General features: G+C 43.3%; 1 protein-coding gene across 1 annotated transcript in view; it reads left to right on the forward strand.

Annotated features, from left to right (window-relative positions):
* The first annotated feature begins 3,288 nt into the window (after window positions 1–3,288).
* Window positions 3,289–21,398, forward strand: part of LOC126436882 (vacuolar protein sorting-associated protein 26B-like) — a 132,927-nt gene continuing 114,817 nt past the window's right edge. Inside the window, 2 exon segments of the mRNA XM_050090474.1 lie at window positions 3,289–3,503; window positions 9,611–9,719. Coding sequence (XP_049946431.1) covers window positions 3,289–3,503; window positions 9,611–9,719 — 324 coding nt within the window.

Consider the following 21,398-nt stretch of genomic DNA (forward strand, 5'->3'; position numbering starts at 1 on the left):
ACAGTAAGGTTCCAAGCCCGTCAGCACAAATGACTCGCTGCATACCCTTATTCCATCTTAGGGTTACACCTATGTCTGTATGGTACATGTACTTTTTTGAACGGAGACCTATGAACTCCACAGTTGATGACCCATTCACCTCGTCTTTCATGAGACTGATAATTTTATAGTTGCCAGGTTTTATGCCATAAGGATTCTTGGCCGCATAACCACGTGTCGCTTGCGTCATGGGGGGGGGGGGGGCTTATTACTTCATATGGATCACAACTCTTCATCCAATAGATGAAGCTGTCGGTATTAACATAAACTAACTATGAATTTACGAAGTGGAGTTTGGATAGATACAATATACACATACCCACAAAATCAGGTTTAGAGAAGTCTAACGAAACCTTAGCCACCTCCAGAGCAACGAAATCTTTGGTGAAGATTGTGGCCCATTTAAAATTTGGCATGGCTATATAGTCTGCTGTGCCAAAACGCCCCTTCCAGCAGGTAGCTAAGTTAATTTCTCGATGTTCGCTGATATTTTCCATTGTTCTGCCGAAAACGGCATTGCTCATAAGTTTGTAAAAATCTTTCCACAATGTACACATCACGAGAGTCCTCTTTTCAGTGCTTAAATGCATGTATTCCTTCAACCAGGGACGCTGCCTGACGATAGTAACACGAATGACTCTATTCTGTTTCAAACCCAACTTGAGACGTTGCTGGAGATTACGGTAATGTAGTATGTACCCTGTTCTTCCCATCAGCGTTGTCATCAGCTTGTGGTGGGGATCGATTTTTGGAACTCAGTGCTCTGGACGCAGTGGGAAATCACCATACTCATCATTCAGACTAATGCGGTATGTTAAAGCTACCTCTAAAACCTTTCAGAATCTGAACGTACATATTTGATGTTTTTACCCAATCTGGTGCATTGCTTATAAGACAGTCATCGAAACGTTTCATTAGGTAGAGGTTGTTACATGGCTTGCCAACGTAAGTTGTGGTTGTTTGCCGTTACATGCGTATGGACATACTGACAAAGACCAAAGCAAATCCCTCGTTCGAAAAACAACAGCATGTCCAAATCAGTCAAGAGTTCGATGCTTACACATGTTCTTTTCAACATAGAATCCCACGAAAGCCCCAGTACAGTGTAGTAGTAAGCAGGACCCAGTTTGTATGTTTCTATCAATGCGCTGCAGAATCGTTCGAAAATATCTACATCCATGTCGATATTAAGTTTCACATATTCCTTTAAATTAGGGATGTCGAACTCCGGCCATGCACTTGATGCATGTCTACACTCCGCATCTGGTATGGCAGTGCCTGAAAGCTTGCTGGAGAGTGTGGTTATGTCAGGTAGTGTGGTATTGTTGAGTTTCTCATACGAATCCAGATATTTGTATGGGTAAAACCCCTTCTTCGTTACAAGCTGTAACTTTCAATCATCAGGAACTGCAGCTCGAGTTAGGTGTAAGTCGTCATGATGCATCGTTTCAGCAAGTTTCTGTAGTGGTGCCTGCCTGAATCTAAGTGAGTCGAGAAACTACAGTGCAGCTTTCTTGGAGATTTTCTTCGAAAATGAAATGTATTTCTCAGTGCTGCAGGTAGGACAGTAACCTGGTCTTTGCTCATTCCGTAATCAGCCAAGGGCTCGACTAGGAAGTGAGCATCATACCTGCTTAAATTGTGGATGAAAGTAGGAGTTGGTAATTCAAGTTGCATGCGCTGTGCACAGCACTGTGGAATTTGCTGCCTAGAAGACAATGATCCCTACATCAGTTTCCGCTTGTCTGTGTAAAGCTGCCCCCAAATATAACAGTCAGCTGCGTTCTTGTACAGTAATTTATCCTCCTGCATTTTGGTCATACGAATGATGTTGCCATAAATACCTTCAACTTTCCTTGCAAAGTTTCCAAGCTCAGAGAGCAGCCAATACCACACGTTTATCCCCAATGTACGAATCAAAATGATTAAGTCTTCAATCATACGAGCATACAACTTGACGAACAGCTGCAAAAGATACGTGCCAGACTGTGTGAGTGCTTTGACAGGCAATAGGATTATCCTTACAGCCTGCAACGGGAGCGAGGAGACATTCAGAGTCGGCGTATATGGCATAGTGACTCGCTCATTGTGGAGAAAATTATTAACCTCTAAGGTTTTATCCACCTCAGTAGGCTTTACAATACTACCTTGGTAGAGCATTCTACCCAAAGCTTTGTTAAACTCTCACTCATTTGAAACGAGTTCAGTCACCTAGGGCAGAATTGCTGTTTACCATTATGCTTCGACATTTCAGTGGAGGGAAGATTGGACGTGCTTCTGATCCAATAGTAATGTTGTCTGTCACTCTCAGAGATTAACAATAAATCTACATGTTTCAGTCACTGACCAGCAACTTTCGAAAAGTAAATGGGTCCAACGACCATGTGTAACAACTCCATCATCTGACTTGCATTTCCTCAGAGCATAACATGAATAGATATATGGGGGTTCTGCCACTCAAATTTACCAATGCCCTGAGGACTCATGTGGAATTTAATGCCATTGTCTTTATAACATCCACTAATATCCAAGTGGTATTTTACACATAGCTGGACATATTTCTTATAATTGCTTTTTGAAGCCAAAAGTGACCACAGAAAGAAGTACTGGTCGTTGTTTTGGACGGTAATAATGCCCTGTTTTCTAGCTATATCCTCTGAGAGGTAGATGTGTGGGGATCAAACAAATGTGAGTGACCACCCAAATACAGAACTCTACAGAGAGGTTTAACCGAATCTCTTTGTTGGAAATCAGAGAACTGGTCCTGTATAGGCTTCAGGGTACAATCAACAAACAATTTAGCAATTGACGTGCCCTGCATTATCTCGATACTATTACCTTCGTTAGTTATGACTACATTCCTCTGTAAACGCTCCTTAAGTGGGAGAGTGAACTCGCAGCATATCGTAATCAAGAACTTAATGGCGGGACACAGCGGACACTTTAAGACCTTAGAAACTTTCCTTTTCAGAACAGGCACGCACCCATTCATGAAAAGAATCTGGTCTTGATACCTGACCCTGTTACTGATGCGCAAGGAAGATTCTGTCTCCGAATGAATGTTGAATAACTGAAAATGGTAATTCTGTGTGACACACCAGAACGTCCTCATAATCACTGTCAGAATGGATGGAGGGGTTGCTGCTGGACGATAGCTGATCGCTACTATCACAACCGAGAACCCATCTTGACGGCCCAGGTGTTAGTAATGGTGATGTCGCTCACGACTATGTGACTCTCGGCACAGGTATGGCACCTCACGAAGACCTGGCCACCACTGGCAGAGGTGCTTCTGCCACTACCAGTCGAGGCCACGACGCTGAAGCAGATGGGACTACTTGTCACACTTCAGCTGCTAGTGCTCCTGTTCGTGGCGGTGATGATGCAGGTGTTAATGTTGCCCGTGACAGTGATGGCAGCTCCAATACATTGAGCAGCTCTGAAACACCACAGATCAACAGTCTGTCAGTGTCAGAGATAATTTACACATTTAGACTGTCAAGCAGTTCCATCAATATCCGAAAAATTACACATACGCACACACACACACACACACACACACACACACACACACGCACGCACACACACACACACACGCACACACACAGAGATACTAACTTAGGAATTCTGCCTTGCCCGACTGACTCATGGCTGCATATCGCTCTATCGAGCCTGTCCTCCAGCTCCCTCAACCGCTCATTGTCACTCGGAACTGGAGGTTGCCTCGTTAAGCGGGCACCTCAAGTGCATTGAGCATTTCTATGAAACAACAATAAAAGAACCCATGAGAATCAGAAGGCAATTCTACACACACACACACACACACACACACACACACACACACACACACACAAAACAGATACATACATAAAAATTTATCATCTTCGCCGGCCGGGATGGCCGAGCGGTTCTAGGCGCTACAGTCTGGAACCGCGCGGCCGCTACGGTCGCAGGTTCGAATCCTGCCTCGGCCATGGATGTGTGTGATGTCCTTAGGTTAGTTAGGTTTAAGTAGTTCTAAGTTCTAGGGGACTGATGACCTTAGAAGTTAAGTCCCATAGTGCTCAGAGCCATTTGAACCATTTTTTATCATCTTCCTCATCAACATCATCATCATCATCATCTCGCCTCGCACTTGCTGCACTAGCTCACTAGGACAACAATTTTTTTGTTAATTATAAATTAAAAATGATATCTGACATGTATATGATATATGAATAAAAAGTCAAGAACGATTCATTGATTAAGCAAAAACAGACAAATAAATGATATTTACATGGGGAATCGGTACTGGCATCTTCAAGCTATCACTGTACGGCACTAGCCTTAAGAAGATCTCATTAGAGGCCTGGGATGGCGTGGCCAGCATCTAAACACAAGGGATTATGTTCACACACCACCCTTCAGATGCCGATGATGCTGGAAACCGGCTCGGGCTCCGACCATTAACACAATAATTCTGAAACAGCAAGAACAGACACTGGCTAAGTAAAAAGATATATAGTCACTAAAACACACTCTCTCTCTCTCTCTCTCTCTCTCTCTCTCTCTCTCTCTCTCTCTCTCATACACTCTGACGTGCACACATACTTAAGTAGAAGATATACACTATGTGATCAAAAGTATCCAGACACCCGCAAAACATACGTTTTTCATATCAGGTGCATTGTGCTGCCACCTACTGCCAGGCACGCCATATCAGCGACCTCAGTAGCCAGTAGACATCGTGAGAGAGCAGAATGGGGCGCTCCATGGAACTCACGGACTTCGAACGTGGTCAGATGACAGGGTGTCATTTGTGTCATACGTCTCTACGCGAGATTTACACACTCCTAAAAATCCCTAGGTCCACTGTTTCCGATGTGATAGTGAAGTGGAAACGTGAAGGGACACGTACAGCACAAAAGCGTACAGGCCGACCTCGTCTGTTGACTGACAGAGACCGCCGACAGTTGAAGAGGATCGTAATGTGTAATAGGCAGACATCTATCCAGACCATCACACAGGAATTCCAGATTGCATCAGGATCCACTGTAAGTACTATGACAGTTAGGCGGGAGGTGGGAAAACTTGGATTTCATGATCGAGCGGCTGCTCATAAGCCACACATCACGACAGTAAATGCCAAACGACGCCTCGCTTGGTGTAAGGAGCGTAAACATTGGACGATTGAACAGTGGAAAATGTTGTGTGGAGTTACGAATCACTGTACACAATATGGCGATCCGATGGTAGGGTGTGGGTAGGGCGAATGGCCGGTGAGCGTCATCTGCCAGCGCGTGCAGTGCCAACAGTAAAATTCGGAGGCGGTAGTGTTATGTTGGTAGTGTTTTTGATGGAGGGGGCTTGCACCCCTTGTTGTTTTGCGTGGCACTATCAGAGCATAGGCCTACATTGATGTTTTAAGCACCTTCTTGCTTCCCACTGTTGAACGGCAATTCGGGGATGGCGATTGCATCTTTCAACATGATCGAGTGCATCTCTTCATAATGCACGGCCTGTGGCGGAGTGGTTATACGACAATAACATCCCTGTAATGGACCTTTGGGATGTTTTGGAACGCCGACTTCGTGCCAGGCCTCACCGACCGACATCGATACCTCTCCTCAGTGCAGCACTCCGTGAAGAATGGGCTACCACTCCCCAAGAAACCTTCCAGCACCTTATTGAACGTATGTCTGCGAGAGTGGAACCTGTCGTCAATGGCAAGGCTGGGCCAACACCTTATTGAATTCCAACATTAGCGATGGAGGGCGCCACGAACTTGTACGTATTTTCAGCTAGGTGTCCGGATGCTTTTAATCACATAACGTACTTACGTAATAGTTGAACATCATGTCAAAATCACCCAGTGACAGAGTAATGTTAGCATATCAACAATGAGATGCCGTAAACGGCCTAGGGTTTGGAACATTAATTTGAGTCGCCCTTAAACTAGCGTCACTCATCAGCCTTAGAAGAACAACATAAAAATCCGTAAGTATTGAAAATACAGTCAGACAGACACAAACAAGCACATATACAGAAATGGAACTTACGTTCAAGATTTTCATCTTCCCCAACACAGAAACTAAAGCAGCAAACACCTCATCATTGAAAAGATTCGTTGGGACACTGTCCTTACCGAAAACCTCCATGAAATGAGGACGCTTGCTGCTGGACAGATCAGTTGCACATGTTGATGTTTTGTGGGAGGATATCAGTCCATTTGAAAGAACTGCGAATGTTACTTGCATCAGTATTTGCCCTTTTATTCTTTGGTTCAAACACTCCACAATACATGCTTTGATCTGAGAGACCATCGAGTAGCGATTTATTCCATACCGTTCAATTACCACTTTTAAATATATATTAGAGAAATCACTGCTATGATCTGTTTGTAGACTGTGTTAAGTGCGGTTAGTTCCTGTTTGTAATAGTTGTTCAAACACGCATGCAGCAGCTATCTCCATCTTTGTTTTCACAGGTAGAACCCAAACTAATGTGGAGCATGTATCAGTGGCCAACAATATGCGTTTGAAACCATTATTCGTTGATGAATATTCTGTCAAATGTACAAGATCTACCAGCTCCTTGATGGTGGACGGCAGCTTCAAGTTGTAACATCACGGAACAACAGTCTGTAAGTATCAGAAAAAAATTTAGGCAAATTTAGACACTCACACAGTCAAGCAGTTCTACAAATATCCGAAAATTTGCACACACACACACACACACACACACACACACACACACACACACACACACGCATACATATATATATATATTGAGAGGCACCCACAAGCCTTGCTCATACTGTGGCATCAAGCAGTCAAGCCTGCAAGATGAGTGGTCTGCCAAACGAGTGGATTCATTCTTATTTATCGAGTAATATGAACTCTCGTACTCTCAGTTAAGTTACAAATTATCCTCCTGTATGAATAATACGCAACGGAAACGCACATCTATCAGTAATTTACAGAACTCTGACTGTTCACTACGCACTGGCAATACCACATTTTCTTTTTGTCTTTTATTTAATGGCTTTTATCAACACGTGGCCACCGCACTGAATATGAATGGCGCACTTATTATAAATTCGGGACATCATGACAACATACAATTCGAAGGAAAAGTCCACCAATCTTTTTCTTTTCACTATCTTACTTATTCCGATAAATTCTATAACCTAAACACACAAATTCTATAACCTACAACAATAACACATGAGAAATTCCGCCCAGTGGGCATGGCTTTACATTGGTGATTCTCTACCTTATGGTCTCGTAATTATTTAACGCTACAGTGCACTTTCTGGATAGGATGGTGGATCTTTTATTATATCTCACACTTCGACTCTCACAATCATCATCACGAAACTTTCCTCCAGATCGAGCGGTACAGAAGGAACAAGCATAACCCACTAATCTTTTGAAACTACCTTGCTACTCTCCGATGCAAACCACACATACCCAAATTACATGACATACACCACACTACAACATGGAATACAATACAATAAATAGTCACAACACTATCACTTTCAGCTTTCCCACTTCAAATAGTATTTATCCCAGTTTCACACGACACTGCTCAAAATGGTTCAAATGGCTCTGAGCACTATGGGACTCAACTGCTGAGGTCATTAGTCCCCTAGAACTTAGAACTAGTTAAACCTAACTAACCTAAGGACATCACAAACATCCATGCCCGAGGCAGGATTCGAACCTGCGACCGTAGCGGTCTTGCGGTTCCAGACTGCAGCGCCTTTAACCGCACGGCCACTTCGGCCGGCTCACACGACACTGCCCCACTTTGTAATTCTACTTTCCTACTATGAACTCTGGAGATATATGCACGTCTTCCTGTGCAATGCAAGCCAAGTGGCGTTGCTGGATAGACGGCCGACTCACCTTGCTTCTCTCTCAGAGTTTGAATCTAGCGTCACACGGAATCATATCACGCAAAGTAATATTAAGAACATATTCATCACACACGCGAGTCCTCAACTGATACCATGGACGAGTACTTCTCTTTATCCTTTGTCTCATACACAGATTGAGACTCACACAGTACTCACCACGTGGAAGTACTCGTCTCTAATTTCAAGTCCTGCACACGCCATTTCTTAAATATTTCAACTTATGGTACACACGCTATTTCTTAAATATTTCAACTTATTGTACACACGCTAGTAATTCAGCTTAACTTAAGCACACAGAAGTATTTCAACTTGTTGCTACACGTGGTTTCATTGTGACCGTTGGTCACTTCCGAAGATTACTACGATCCCATTAATATTACCTGCCTGACATTTAATTCTCCCATCAAAAGTTCCTGAAATAGAGAAATTATTATTTCAAACTACTCTTAAATATTCCACATGCATACCATGTCTCCACTCTTTTGCCTTTACGGAGCACACCTAAGACAGGTCTTAACAACACAAGATCCAGCGGCAGAGTGCTGAAACATGGTCGTTCTTCAGGTCATCTCGCACCTCTGTCGAGGTGGGGGAAGATCATGCTACCGTATTGGTCAGCCACATTTCAGGCGCTCAAAGCTCCGGTAAGTTTCATCTCTTTGGTTCCACCGAAGGTGACCAAAGGATCGTCTCAAAGATGATCATATATTCACATTCACTATCTGCGGTTAGCAGACGACCATACATTCATTCATTTCACAGATATCACCAAACTGGAAGTAGAGATTTATTTTGTGGGAGTGCACATGTGATCAATTAAATAAATAAATTGTCTTTCTTTCCCACACTGGTATCCGCCTTCGCTGTATTAATTGAAATTGAGTTATTATTAGAAAAAATATGTTGTTCAGACAAGAATAATGAAGTATGTTGTACCTATTTTCAATGTCGGGCAGTACTGTACCCTTTCAAATATATATATATATATATATATATATATATATATATATATATATATATATATAATGCACACCTAAAACAAATACATAAAAAATTATCATTTTCATCATCCTCATTTTTATCATCATAATCATCAACACCACCACTATCTGACACCTGTCTTGTGGGAATTGTCCTGCCTCACATGTAGCGCATGCCTTGCTGTGTCTGGCACACTAGAACAACAACGATTTTGTTAAGTATGCATAAAAAGTTGTGGTATCCGACATGTATGCACACATATATGGAGAAAGCGACAAGGACAATACACTGGTTAAGTAAAAAATAGACAAATAAGAGATATTGCATCTAGAATCTTTCTGTATGGCAGAGGGCTTGGATGGCGTGAGCAGCATGTGAATACAAGGGATAATGTTCACCTGCCACCCTTGAGATGGCGGTGACGCTGGAAACGGGATGTCAACATCACCCTGTGACGGAGTAATGTTTGCATGCCAACACTCACATGCTGAAAACAGGCTACGGCTTGGAATATTAACTGGCGTCATTCATCAACTATAGAACAACAACATAACAATCTGTAAGTATTGAAAATACAGACAGATAGACATAAACACGCAAATATATATAAGAATGTTACGTAGGTTCAAGATTTTCATCCTCCTCGACAAAGTGCACTAAAGCAGCAAACGTCTCATCATTGAAAAGGTTCATTGGGACACTGTCTTTGCCGAAAATCTCCTCAAAACGAGGATGCCTGCTGCTGCTGCTGCTGCAGGCGATGCTGCTGCTGCTGCTGGATGAGCTCTTCGTGATGGTGAATTCTACTATTAGAGACAAAGAGACACACATGACGCTAGAAGCAGCCTGAGGAGAAACAATGCCTGCTGAGTCATATTCTATGGTATCAGTCGGTGAAGAGGTGGTGTGGAGATGTGGGAGAGATGGTGGGGGTAAAATGAGGACAGTATGCTTTCATCAGGAGTGGTTGCATGTCATCATAGCTCCATAGAGAGAGGGTGTTTGCGAAATAAGAAGACGCAAGAGCTAGTTTCAAAATAATTTACCTATAATTCAATTAAATAGTTCTTCTACAGTATCCATTGTACATCGAGGGTGTCAATTATTGAACGATGTGAAATAAAACCGTCATAACTTCTGAACAGTTTGCATTAGGACGTTCAAACTGCGCGATTGGCCGTGGGGCATGATGCGAATTAATACGCGCATGCGCACGCGCGTTTTTGTTGTCGGCCATTTGCACGTGAAATTGTCACGGTACAGCGTGCCTGAGCATATAGCGTTTGTGAAGGCCTACTACGCGACCAATAACAGCCCAACTGCGGCTCAAAGGAAGTTTGCGAGCTAGCTCAAGCTGAAGACAACTGGTCCAAGTGTGCTAACAATCAAGAATTTGATTCGCAAGTTTGAGAGAACGGATAATGTTCGTGATTACATTGTTGGCCACGTCAGTCGTCCAAAAAGGGTGAAAGCGCCTGTAAACATCTAGAAGATACGCACTGTGTTACAGCCCAGCCCCAGGAAATCGATCAGATGAGCTTCACAACAGGTGGAAATCAACCATGAGGCACTGCGACACATTGTTGTTGAAGACCAGTAGCTCTTTTCATACAAAACTGAAACCCATTCGCCATTAAGCCTCAGGGCCATGGAACACTGGTTGTGTTTCGCCAACACTATTGTCCACAGAGTTGACGAACAGGACTTTGATGAGAATATGGTTTGGTTTAACGACGAAGCCCACTTTCATTGGGATGGCTTCGTCAATAAACAAAATTGGTGCATTTGAGAGACTGAGAATCCGCGTTTGTCGATCAAGAAGTTTCTTTACCCTCAATGGGTGACTGTGTGATGCGCAATGTCCAGTCTCGGAATAATTGGTGCGATATTCCTAGACGGCACGGTGACTACCGAACGGTGACCTAGTGGTTCTACGCGCTACAGTCTGGAACCACGCGATCGCTACGGTCACAGGTTCGAATCCTGCCTCGGGCATGGATGTGTGTGAAGTCCTTAGGTTAGTTAGGTTTAATTAGTTCTAAGTTCTAGGGGACTGATGACCTCAGAAGTTGAGTCCCATAGTGCTCAGAGCCATTTGAACCATTTTTGGTACCCAGAGGCGTCCGGCATCGGCCTCGATTGAGCACCATTTTTCCCGGATCTGAAGACATGCGACTCCTTTCTGTGGGGCTATAATAAAGACAAGGCCTACAGCAATAACTCCAAAACCATTGCTGAATTGAAAACAGCCGTCAGGGGGCAATCGACGCACTGATGTTCCGATACTTCAGCGAGTCATGCAGAATTTCGCTATTTGGCTGCACCACATCACGCCAACGATAGCGGGCATATCGAACATGTCACAACCTAAATCCGAGTATCTGTAGTGACGTTTGCGTGTTGAATAAAGTGTGTGTAGATCGTAGTTTGCAACTAATTTACGTTTTTTTTCATTTAGTTCAATAACTGGCACCCTGTACGTAATAATTCTGCCTCATCTCCAGTCTACGACGATGCAGTGGAGTATATTCATATCTTTGTAGGTCTATAAAAAAGGTGTTTTTGAAAATATCACGTATCCATAGAAACTTCTCACTAACTTTCACGTAAACAATTGAATCTGTATAATCGAAATTTCGAGTAATTTCACTAGATCATCTTCTCAGTATATGCCATGATAACATCGGCTCACCCATGACACACTTTTATGCATTTTGAGGCTCTTGACGTCTTTGAAAGGTTTACGCCGAGCCACAATCGTCGAATATGTTGTTGTAACTCGCTCGTATTTGGTAAATGCGAAAAATGCAACATCTTTATCGTAGAAACACCTATATTCACTGACAAAGCTTTGGACTTCGATTAGAATGTTAGCAGTTTGAGATGGCGATGTGAAATAGTTTAGTTGTTGTGCTACACCTATTATTTATAAAGTCTCTGCACAATTCCGGTAAGTGGGTTGTAATTGATGATCTGATCAGTTAGCATTAATGTGCTTGCTGCTGTGTTTTCTAGGAAATTTTTAGAGGCCTCAAATTCGATAGAACGTCAGTAGGACCGTCCTTCGCTGATTCATTCTGTTTGGAGCAGTCTGTAACGACGACTGGAGCTATTTCCTCGAACTCCTTTGTACCGAGCAGGCAACCTGCATTCTCTTCACTCTCACAGTATGCAGAACGAAACCTAGCAAACGTATCAAAAAATAGGTTGTATGCACTGTTAGATCAATCTTTCTGTGAGTTGTCATACGAGTAAAATTCAGCGTTTAAGTATACTCTAACGTTTGTTAAACCACAATTGTCAAATTCACTTGAATCACATTTGAAGTTCGCTTTCTTGTCGTCTTGAAATGCGAGCATGATAAATCGAGGCCTCTTCGTTTGGGTTGAGGTCTTAACGGTCCATGGCTGACGGCATGAGCTTGTGAGTAGAAGATATTCAAACAGCTTCCATGATCTGTAATTTAAAGGCAGGTGACTCCCAGATCAAAGTAATTTTAAACTGTAATTTAAAGGCAGGTGACTCCCAGATCAAAGTAATTTTAAAAATTTCAATGATACTTCATAGCTTACAGAGGCATGAGGCACCTTCCAAATTAATGTCTCAAGCACAATCTCGTTCTCCTCTCCGTTGGCACCCTCATTATATGCATTACCGTCTGTTTCAATTGTTACTAACATAAGCTGCTGCTTCATATTTACTAGAATCCTCGCCATTTTCTCAAAGTGCCCGATAAGCATTTTGAGTTGTAAGTATGCATTAAATCGCTTTTACACGCTTGCTGATGGGGTTTATCTATAAACCATCCTGCATTTTCTTAACCTTTCATTTCTGATTTTGACGCTGAAATGTATGTTTTTTGCGTTGATGTGACACCTACATTCCTACTGCGATACATTTTACACCAACCAGCTCGTATCTCATCTCCTGAAACAAGAATGCAAATGCGTTAAGCGTTAAGATGCAATGTTGTAGTGGGAGTACCATCCTTCTTCGTGAATTTACCTTCCAAGTATAGGAAACTCCTGCTTGGACTTTTCAAAGCATCCTGGTGTTGGTTCACAATGAGGATTTCGTCATTGTTCTCAGATGTTGCTCATGCAAAAGTTTTGTGGGAGAAGTATTATTAACGAATGATTCGTTAATCATACTGGACTTCAGCGGTTATGTTGAGTGATGACATCATTATTACGTGGTTTTAAGCCTAGTGATTTAAGAAACTGACGATTCTTTGGCGTTAATACATAGTGTTTCTGTTGTAAAGTGATGTGCTGTTGACTGTGTATACCGGTTTTATAACGTATGCCCCTCCAGTTCAAATGAAGACATAAGCGATCTCTTCACCGTGAAAATCGACGAGACGATTGTACTGGTCCACAGTCCCCAACTCAAGATGGTCTAATGTTTGAATAGTCACTCGGAGGTAACTTGCGTTGTTTTTTAATTTTGTACCCAGACCTGCTATAGGGAGAAACCTATAGATGCAATGAATCAGTTTGTCGTTGAGAGATGAATTAGTTGCAATATTTCACTCTACTCGAATTGTGATAACTGGTAGTATATCCACTGAATGAGTTAACTTGTAAATTTTTTTCAGATCTTTTTGCAGGATTTGATACGTTGAGGAACCCAGTAACGATCCTAATGAATTTTCCTCTGTAAAGTCTATTATGTGCATGGTTTTTCTGATTTCGGTTTTAAATGTGTTGACAATCACGCATAACTCGAAACCTAGTACTGCCTCTTTCAAATTTTCGTTTAAATCGCCAGTGCCCTATGCACGATGGGGTACTTGCACAACTTCAGCATTTCCCAAATGTAGATTGCAGTTTGATGCAGTGATGTTTGGAACCTTGTTGTACGTTTATAAGCTTATCAGTGCAATACTCCAAGACCCTTTGCATATTTCGATTGGTGGGAAATAATTTTCACTTAAGACCGACGGTCGACAATTTAAAGTCAAAGTGTACTACATTCCTTCTCAAGCTCTCCTGATGAAATGGTGTGTGTGATTACCGTGTTTATATCTTTCCTGTAGCTGCCAGGGTGAACATGAGACATAGATGTCCGCAGAGGTATGTATTGAACTTTTGGTAGCGTTGAAAATGGTAAAATATATGGTTACCGGCAAAGTAGCGGCGTAATTCCTCTGAAGGACGCAAATCGTCTAATCAGTTGAAATAATAAATACCATTTTGCGTTCCTCTTCTAACATATTCCACCTAGTGAGTTCTACATCCTTCTGCAACGTCTAAGTTTAGAATTCCACATTCATTAGGTTTTCACATATTCTCGAGTAATGTATTCAGTATGAATGGCCGACAAAATCTTGGGATAGAGAACTTTTTGACAAATTTAATCAGACTGATTTTTGTAAGTGGTATGCCAGTAGTATAACTAATATTTTTTTTACTGAACAATCCAGCCCCTTTCCTGTGAGCTTCTAAATAAAATCCTTTCCCAGTAGAAACAGGGTCCATGAATCTGTTATACATTTTGACTTCGTCAAGTTGTTGCTGTGCGTTTTCCGCATTGTTGACTGATCATACGATAACTGCGACACCACCATTCACGGAACCAACCGCTGAAAGGCCCGTCAAGCCTGGAATTAAGAACCGAAGGAATCCACCCAAAGTGTTTGGTGGTGGTAGCACTCTGGGCAAGGCCTGTCAAGCCTGGAATTAAGAACCGAAGGAATCCACCCAATGTGTTTGATGGTGGCAGGACTTTGGGCGTTTTAATGTTTTCCTTTCAAGGCTCGTTTATCTGCAGCCAATAATAACTGAATATTCTTTTTGAACACTCAGACTTGCCGTTTTGCTTCTGCTTTTTCTTCTTATTCTTTGGCTGGTAATGATCTTTGTTCATAACTCGACTGCCTCGCGGAATGGCCGCGCGGTTAGAGGCGCCATGTCACTGATTGCGGGGCCCCTCCCGTCGGAGGTTCGAGTCCTCCCTCGGGCATGGGTGTGTGTGTTGTTCTTAGCATAAATAAGTTTAAGTAGTGTGTAAGTCTAGGGGCCGATGACCTCAGCAGTTTGGTTCCATAGGAAAATGGTTCAAATGGCTCTGAGCACTATGGGACTTAACTTCTGAGGTCATCAGTCCCCTAGAACTTAGAACTCAAAGGCTCTGAGCACTATGGGACTCAACTGCTGAGGTCATTAGTCCCCTAGAACTTAGAACTAGTTAAACCTAACTAACCTAAGGACATGACAAACATCCATGCCCGAGGCAGGATTCGAACCTGCGACCGTAGTGGTCTTGCGGTTCCAGACTGCAGCGCCTTTAACCGCACGGCCACTTGGTCGGCTAATATTCTATCTGCATCGTGACGGTTCTAGGCGCTACAGTCTGGAACCGCGCGACCGCTACGGTCGCAGGTTCGAATCCTGCCTCGGGCATGGATGTGTGTGATGTCCTTAGGTTAGTTAGGTTTAAGTAGTTCTAAGTTCTAGGGGACTGATGTCCTCAGAAGTTAAGTCCCATAGTGCTCATAGCCATTTTTGAACTCTCATCTCAATGTACAGACGAATGTTCTGCATACTCCTCTCAGACTGATTATGGGTGGATGGTTTCATGAACATATCCATGCTATGAAATATAATTACGCAACTACCATATTGTTTCACTATATATACATATACACCTTCATGTTTTAAAATTCTGAAAGTTACGGCAGTATCGCCATACGTCAACTGTTCTGTTTTATCGATTACTACAAAGCTATGCTGTGAATGAACCCAGCAATTACATACATTTATAAATTAATCGAAAGAAATAATTGATTGATAATTAATTGAAAGAAATAATAAGGTTCGCATGATCTTTTATCAGCTGCTTTGGGATCCCTGAACATGTCTGGCTTGGATTAAACATATCAAGACCTCTATGGTGAGAAACAGAAGTATTTGTGTATTTGACCCTGATTTTACACTATGAAATCGTCGAATATGAGTACAGTAATCGATTTTACTTTTTTAGATGATGAGACCCCTTCACTTTGGGTGGAAGTCTTATATGTAATACTACCAGCATCTGAAAGTATTTCCTGAAGTAGCTAGTATTTGGGCTGAAACACTGTATTATATATATATATATATATATATATATATATATATATATATATATATATATATATATATATATAGGGTGTTATATAGGGTGTTATATATATATAGAGGGTGTTACAAAAAGGTACGGCCAAACTTTTAGGAAACATTCCTCACACACAAAGAAAGAAAATATGTTATGTGGACATGTGTCCGGAAACGCTTACTTTCCATGTTAGAGCTCATCTTATTACTTCTCTTCAAATCACATTAGCCATGGAATGGAAACACACAGCAACAGAATGTACCAGCGTGACTTCAAACACTTTCTTACAGGAAATGTTCAAAATGTCCTCCGTTAGCGAGGATACATGCATCCACCCTCCGTCGCATGGAATCCCAGATGCGCTGATGCAGCCCTGGAGAATGGCGTATTGTATCACAGCCGTCCACAATACGAGCACGAAGAGTCTCTACATTCGGTACCGGGGTTGCGTAGACAAGAGCTTTCAAATGCCCCCATAAATGAAAGTCAAGAGGGTTGAGGTAAGGGGAGCGTGGTGGCCATGGAATTGGTCCGCCTCTACCAATCCATCGGTCACCGAATCTGTTGTTGAGAAGCGTACGAACACTTCGACAGAAATGTGCAGGAGCTCCATCGCGCATGAACCACATGTTGTGTCGTACTTGTAAAGGCACATGTTCTAGCAGCACAGGTATAGTATCCCGTATGAAATCATGATAACGTGCTCCATTGAGCGTAGGTGGACGAAACTAAAATGAGCTCTAACATGGAAATTAAGCGTTTCCGGACACATGTCCACATAACATCTTTTCTTTATTTGTGTGTGAGGAATGTTTCCTGAAAGTCTGGCCGTACCTTTTTGTCCTATATATATATATATATATACGTATTGTCGAAGCGAGCACCATCTGGATGCGTTAGCAGGGACGTTAAGACGTTCGGTTTCCCACGAGACGATGGACTGCAATAACCGATCTAATGTTACTGGGCAGTGATGTTTCATTATTCTTATTCTGTTTTTCCGAAGCATTTCCACACCAATTAGTTACAATGAAATCCTTGTGGAGAGGATGCTTTGCCCATGTGTTCATGTTGAATACTATATACCTGCACCATACAAGGGATTTCACAGGATAAAATAAGAAGATAGATATCATACATATGCTTCCTCTATGTCTACAGATAGCTGAGTATATACATATACTCAAATAAGATCGCAATTGTATGCGTACATTAAGTGCTGTGAACTCATACATAGTGACGTACATCGTCCATCGAAATACTGAGCTACATCTTCTTCCGTAAGATTTGGAGTTTGCCACATAAGTTCCTGTTAACTGGCCCATAATGTTTCGTAGAAGCGGTAAACGTAAGGCTGCCACCTCAATCTCTGGCCGAGTGCGTGCTGCATGACAAAACTTCTGTACATTTATTTCTTAAAAGTTTGTTCCTGCATGTAAGTCGATCCCGTTTCATTAAAAAAATTTATTGATCGTGGGAAGTCCCCGGCATTGATCTTGCAGTCACCCAGTGTGACTGTAGATGTTGTTGAGTATTCCAAGTGAACGTGCCTGCAATGGCTATTGAGTTGTCATGCGGCCTGTACCACTCTGTAGGAGTTAATATTACTTTAGTACCATAATATCGATGATTTTCAAAGATCACTGCTAAGTTGATTTCACGATCAGAGAGCATTCCAACACTAACGCGTTTACATCTGCTTGAATTTAGGGTGAAATACGTATTGAAAGTGGATATGTACTCCTGCTGAGACTTTTCGTAAGAGGGTACTCCACAACATTGCCCGGAAATAGCAAAATAAAACGAATTAAACCACAGTGCGCTACATCAATATGTGTATGCAAGAACATTGACGGTGTGTATTGTGTATTGAATCGGGAAACTAGAAACCTAGAAACGACGGAGAGGCTTCGCCCCGCCTTAGCCCTCAGTGGTTCACAGGCCCACAACAGGCCACAGCAGTCCATCCACCACACAGCCGCCCCACACTGAACCCAGGGTTATTGTGCGGTTCGGTCCCCAGTGGACCCCCTTCCCGGGAACCTCTCATACCAGACGAGTGTAACCCATAATGTTTGCGTGGTAGAGTAATTATGGTGTAGGCGTACGTGGAGACAGTGTTTGCACAGCAATCGCCGACATAGCGTAACTGAGGCGGAATAAGGGGAACCAGACCGCAATCGCCGAGGCAGATGGAAAACCGCCTTAAAAAACATCCACAGGCTGGCCAGCACACCGGACCTCGACACTAATCAGCTGGGCGGATTCTTGCCGGAGACCGGCACGCCTTCCCACATTGAAGGTACTTACATGATGTAAGTTTAAGGTGGAGCCTGACGTTTCATGATGGTAATCTTACCTCACCGATTGCACATGGCAAACTGAACTCATTACTTATCGATGGTATATATATTTATTTCTAAACACAGTGTTCGTAGCTTCACGAAAAATGAGAGTGATCGATGTATTGTAGCTGTATGTAAGGCGCAGGGACATAAAGTTAAAATCTTTGCGAGGATAGAACATTGCGCGCGTGTCTTGAATGAACATGTTACCACGATTCTGTGTGGAATCTACGACTAGCCGCGAGGTATTAGCCGAGCGGTCTCAGGCGCTGCAATCATGGACTGTGCGGCTGGTCCCGACGGAGGTTCGAGTTCTCCCTCGGGCATGGGTGTGTGTGTTTGTCCTCAGGATAATTTAGGTTAAGTAGTGTGTAAGCTTAGGGACTGATGACTTTATGAGTTAAGTCCCATAAGATTTCACACATATTTGAAGATTTTTTTTTTTTTAATCTACGACTAAACCAGTTGCGCTACACCGATCACTCGGCTTAAATCGTGCTAATGTGGTGTTCTTCCCATAATTACACGAGAGTCAGAAATTTAAATTGTTTTATCCACCTTCCCATCACTTATTGGTGTGGCGTGATCCCAGTCATTTCAATCATAGACAACCGCTTTTTGTGCACTATTGGTTTAATATTGACAATGAACGATGGAAAATTGGTTCTTAGCATTTGCTTTGCCGCACCATGACTATTTAAAAAAGTAAAGAAACCTGTGAGTACTCAGCTCTCATTGATATATGGTGCTCTGAGGTAGGACACAGCGATTTTTAAAGCCATTGTAATTCTTTAATGCTTCAACTTCTTTTACAGATCACCTGAAGATGCATCTCCACTGATGCGAAGCTGGTTGTGAAGTTAATAAAAGTGTCTTTACACCCAGGGCGGAAGATTTTATTCGTCACGTGCATTATTGGCTGCGGTTGCCCGACCTCTAAAATAATACGGTAAATCGGCCCATTCACAAGCCGGCCAACAACCCTCCCCCCAACCCCTACTGAGCGGGTCACCGATCCGTCTGACCAGCCGGCACGGTAACTCAGCGTGCTCGGTCAGAGGATAACGTGCCCTCTGTAATAAAAAAAAACTGAGTTAACAGATCAACAACAAACTTAAATGGATGTCTTACGACGTCCGCCCAGAGCAGATGCAACGAACTAAAGCGAACAAAATGAAAATTAAAAAACAAAAAATAGAAAGACTTCAAGCGCACACTGCGACTTCGTAGCGGACTCTGCCTTGTCGCCTGACAGTTTTCGCCATGCCAAACCAGAAGGAAAAAGGACTGAATGTGGATCTTCAGGTAGATGTGGTGGCTAGCAGGTAGTAGTGCGCCGGTAGAGGTGATGCACCCAGACCCTAGACTCAAAACGCTATAAAATCGTATACCACAAATGAGACGTGTCGTGGCAGACGAGTTCGGCAGAGGCGGTTGGCCGAGTGGTCGGCCCGTGAATAGACAGCTTAGCGCCACGTGCCACGTCAGTCACGTCGGGCGGCAAGCCCTCAGTGAATGAATGAATGTCGTGTGGCTAGGGCCTCCCGTCGGGTAGACCGTTCGCCTGCAGGCCCTCAGTGAGTGCAGGTTGCGGCTAGCGGCACTGGCTGAGCGACGCTAGTTGTGGCGCTAGCCAGTGTACAAATTCTGCTTCCTGCCTGCCTGCCCCTGTCTCTTCCGCAACCATTTAAGCAGCTCAACCTGCCGCAACGGAGACACATGAATACATGTGTACTGCAGCATAGTGATTAAAGCAGGCCAGCTTGGGTTTCTGTTACCCTGGCAAGCTTCATGGGACCCGTTCAGCCTGCTGCACCTGACAACAGGTTGTGCTGTACGCCCACCGTGACTACAGGGTATCAAGGTATATTTCTGCCTGTTTCACTGCTGCTCATTTACACTGAAGAGCCAAAGAAACTGGTACATCTTCCTAATATCGTGTGGGGCCACCGCGGGCACGCAGAAGTGCTGCAACACGACTTGGCATGTAATCGACTAATGTCTGAAATAGCGCTGGCGGGAACTGACACCGTGAATCCTGCAGGGCTGTTCATAAATCCGTAAGACTACGACGGGATGGAGATCTCTTCTGAACAGCACGTTGCAAAGCATCCCAGATATGCTCAATAATGTTCATGAGTTGGGAGTTTGGTGACCAGTGGAAGTGTTAAACTCAGAAGAGTGTTTCTGGAGCCACTCTGTAGGAATTCTGGACGTGTGGGGTGTCGTATTGTCCTGCTGGAATTGCCAAATCCGTCGGAATGCACAATGGACATGAATGGATGCAGGTGATCAGAGAGGAAACTTACGTATGTGTCACCTGTCAGAGTCGTATCTAAAGGTACCAGGGCTCCCATATCACTCCACTTACTCACGCCTCATACCATTACAGAGCGTCCGCTAGCTAGAACAGTCCCCTGCTGACATGAAGTGTCCACGAATTTATGAGGTTGTGTCCATACCCGTACACGTCCATCCGCTCGATACAATCTGAAACGAGACTCATCCGATCATCGAACATGTTTCCAGTCATTAACAGTCCAATTTCGGTGCTGACAGGCCCAGGAGAGGCGTAAAGCTTTGTGTTGTGCAGCCCGCAAGTGTACACGAGTGGGCCTTCTGGTCCGAAAGCCCATATCGATGATGTTCGTTGAATGGTTCGCTCACTGAGACTTGTTGATGGCCAAGCATTGAAATCTGCAGCAATTTGCGGAAGAGTTGCACTTTTGTCGCGTTGAACGATTCTCCTCAATCGTCGTTGGTTACGTTCTTGCAGAATCTTTTTCCGGCCGCAGTGATGTCGGAGATTTGATGTGTTACCGGATTCCTGATATTCATGGTGCACTTTTTAAATGGTCGAACGGGAAAATCCCCACTTCGTCGCTACCTCGGAGATGCTGTCCCACATGGCTCGTGCGCCGACTATAGCCCAACGTTCAGACTCACTTAAATCTTGATAGCCGCCAGCGTAGCGGCAGTAACCGATCTACCAACTGCGCCAGACAATTGCTGTATTATATAGGTGTTACCGA

Source organism: Schistocerca serialis, unplaced genomic scaffold (genome assembly GCF_023864345.2).
Source record: "Schistocerca serialis cubense isolate TAMUIC-IGC-003099 unplaced genomic scaffold, iqSchSeri2.2 HiC_scaffold_1251, whole genome shotgun sequence".
Taxonomy (NCBI): Eukaryota; Metazoa; Arthropoda; class Insecta; order Orthoptera; family Acrididae; genus Schistocerca; species Schistocerca serialis.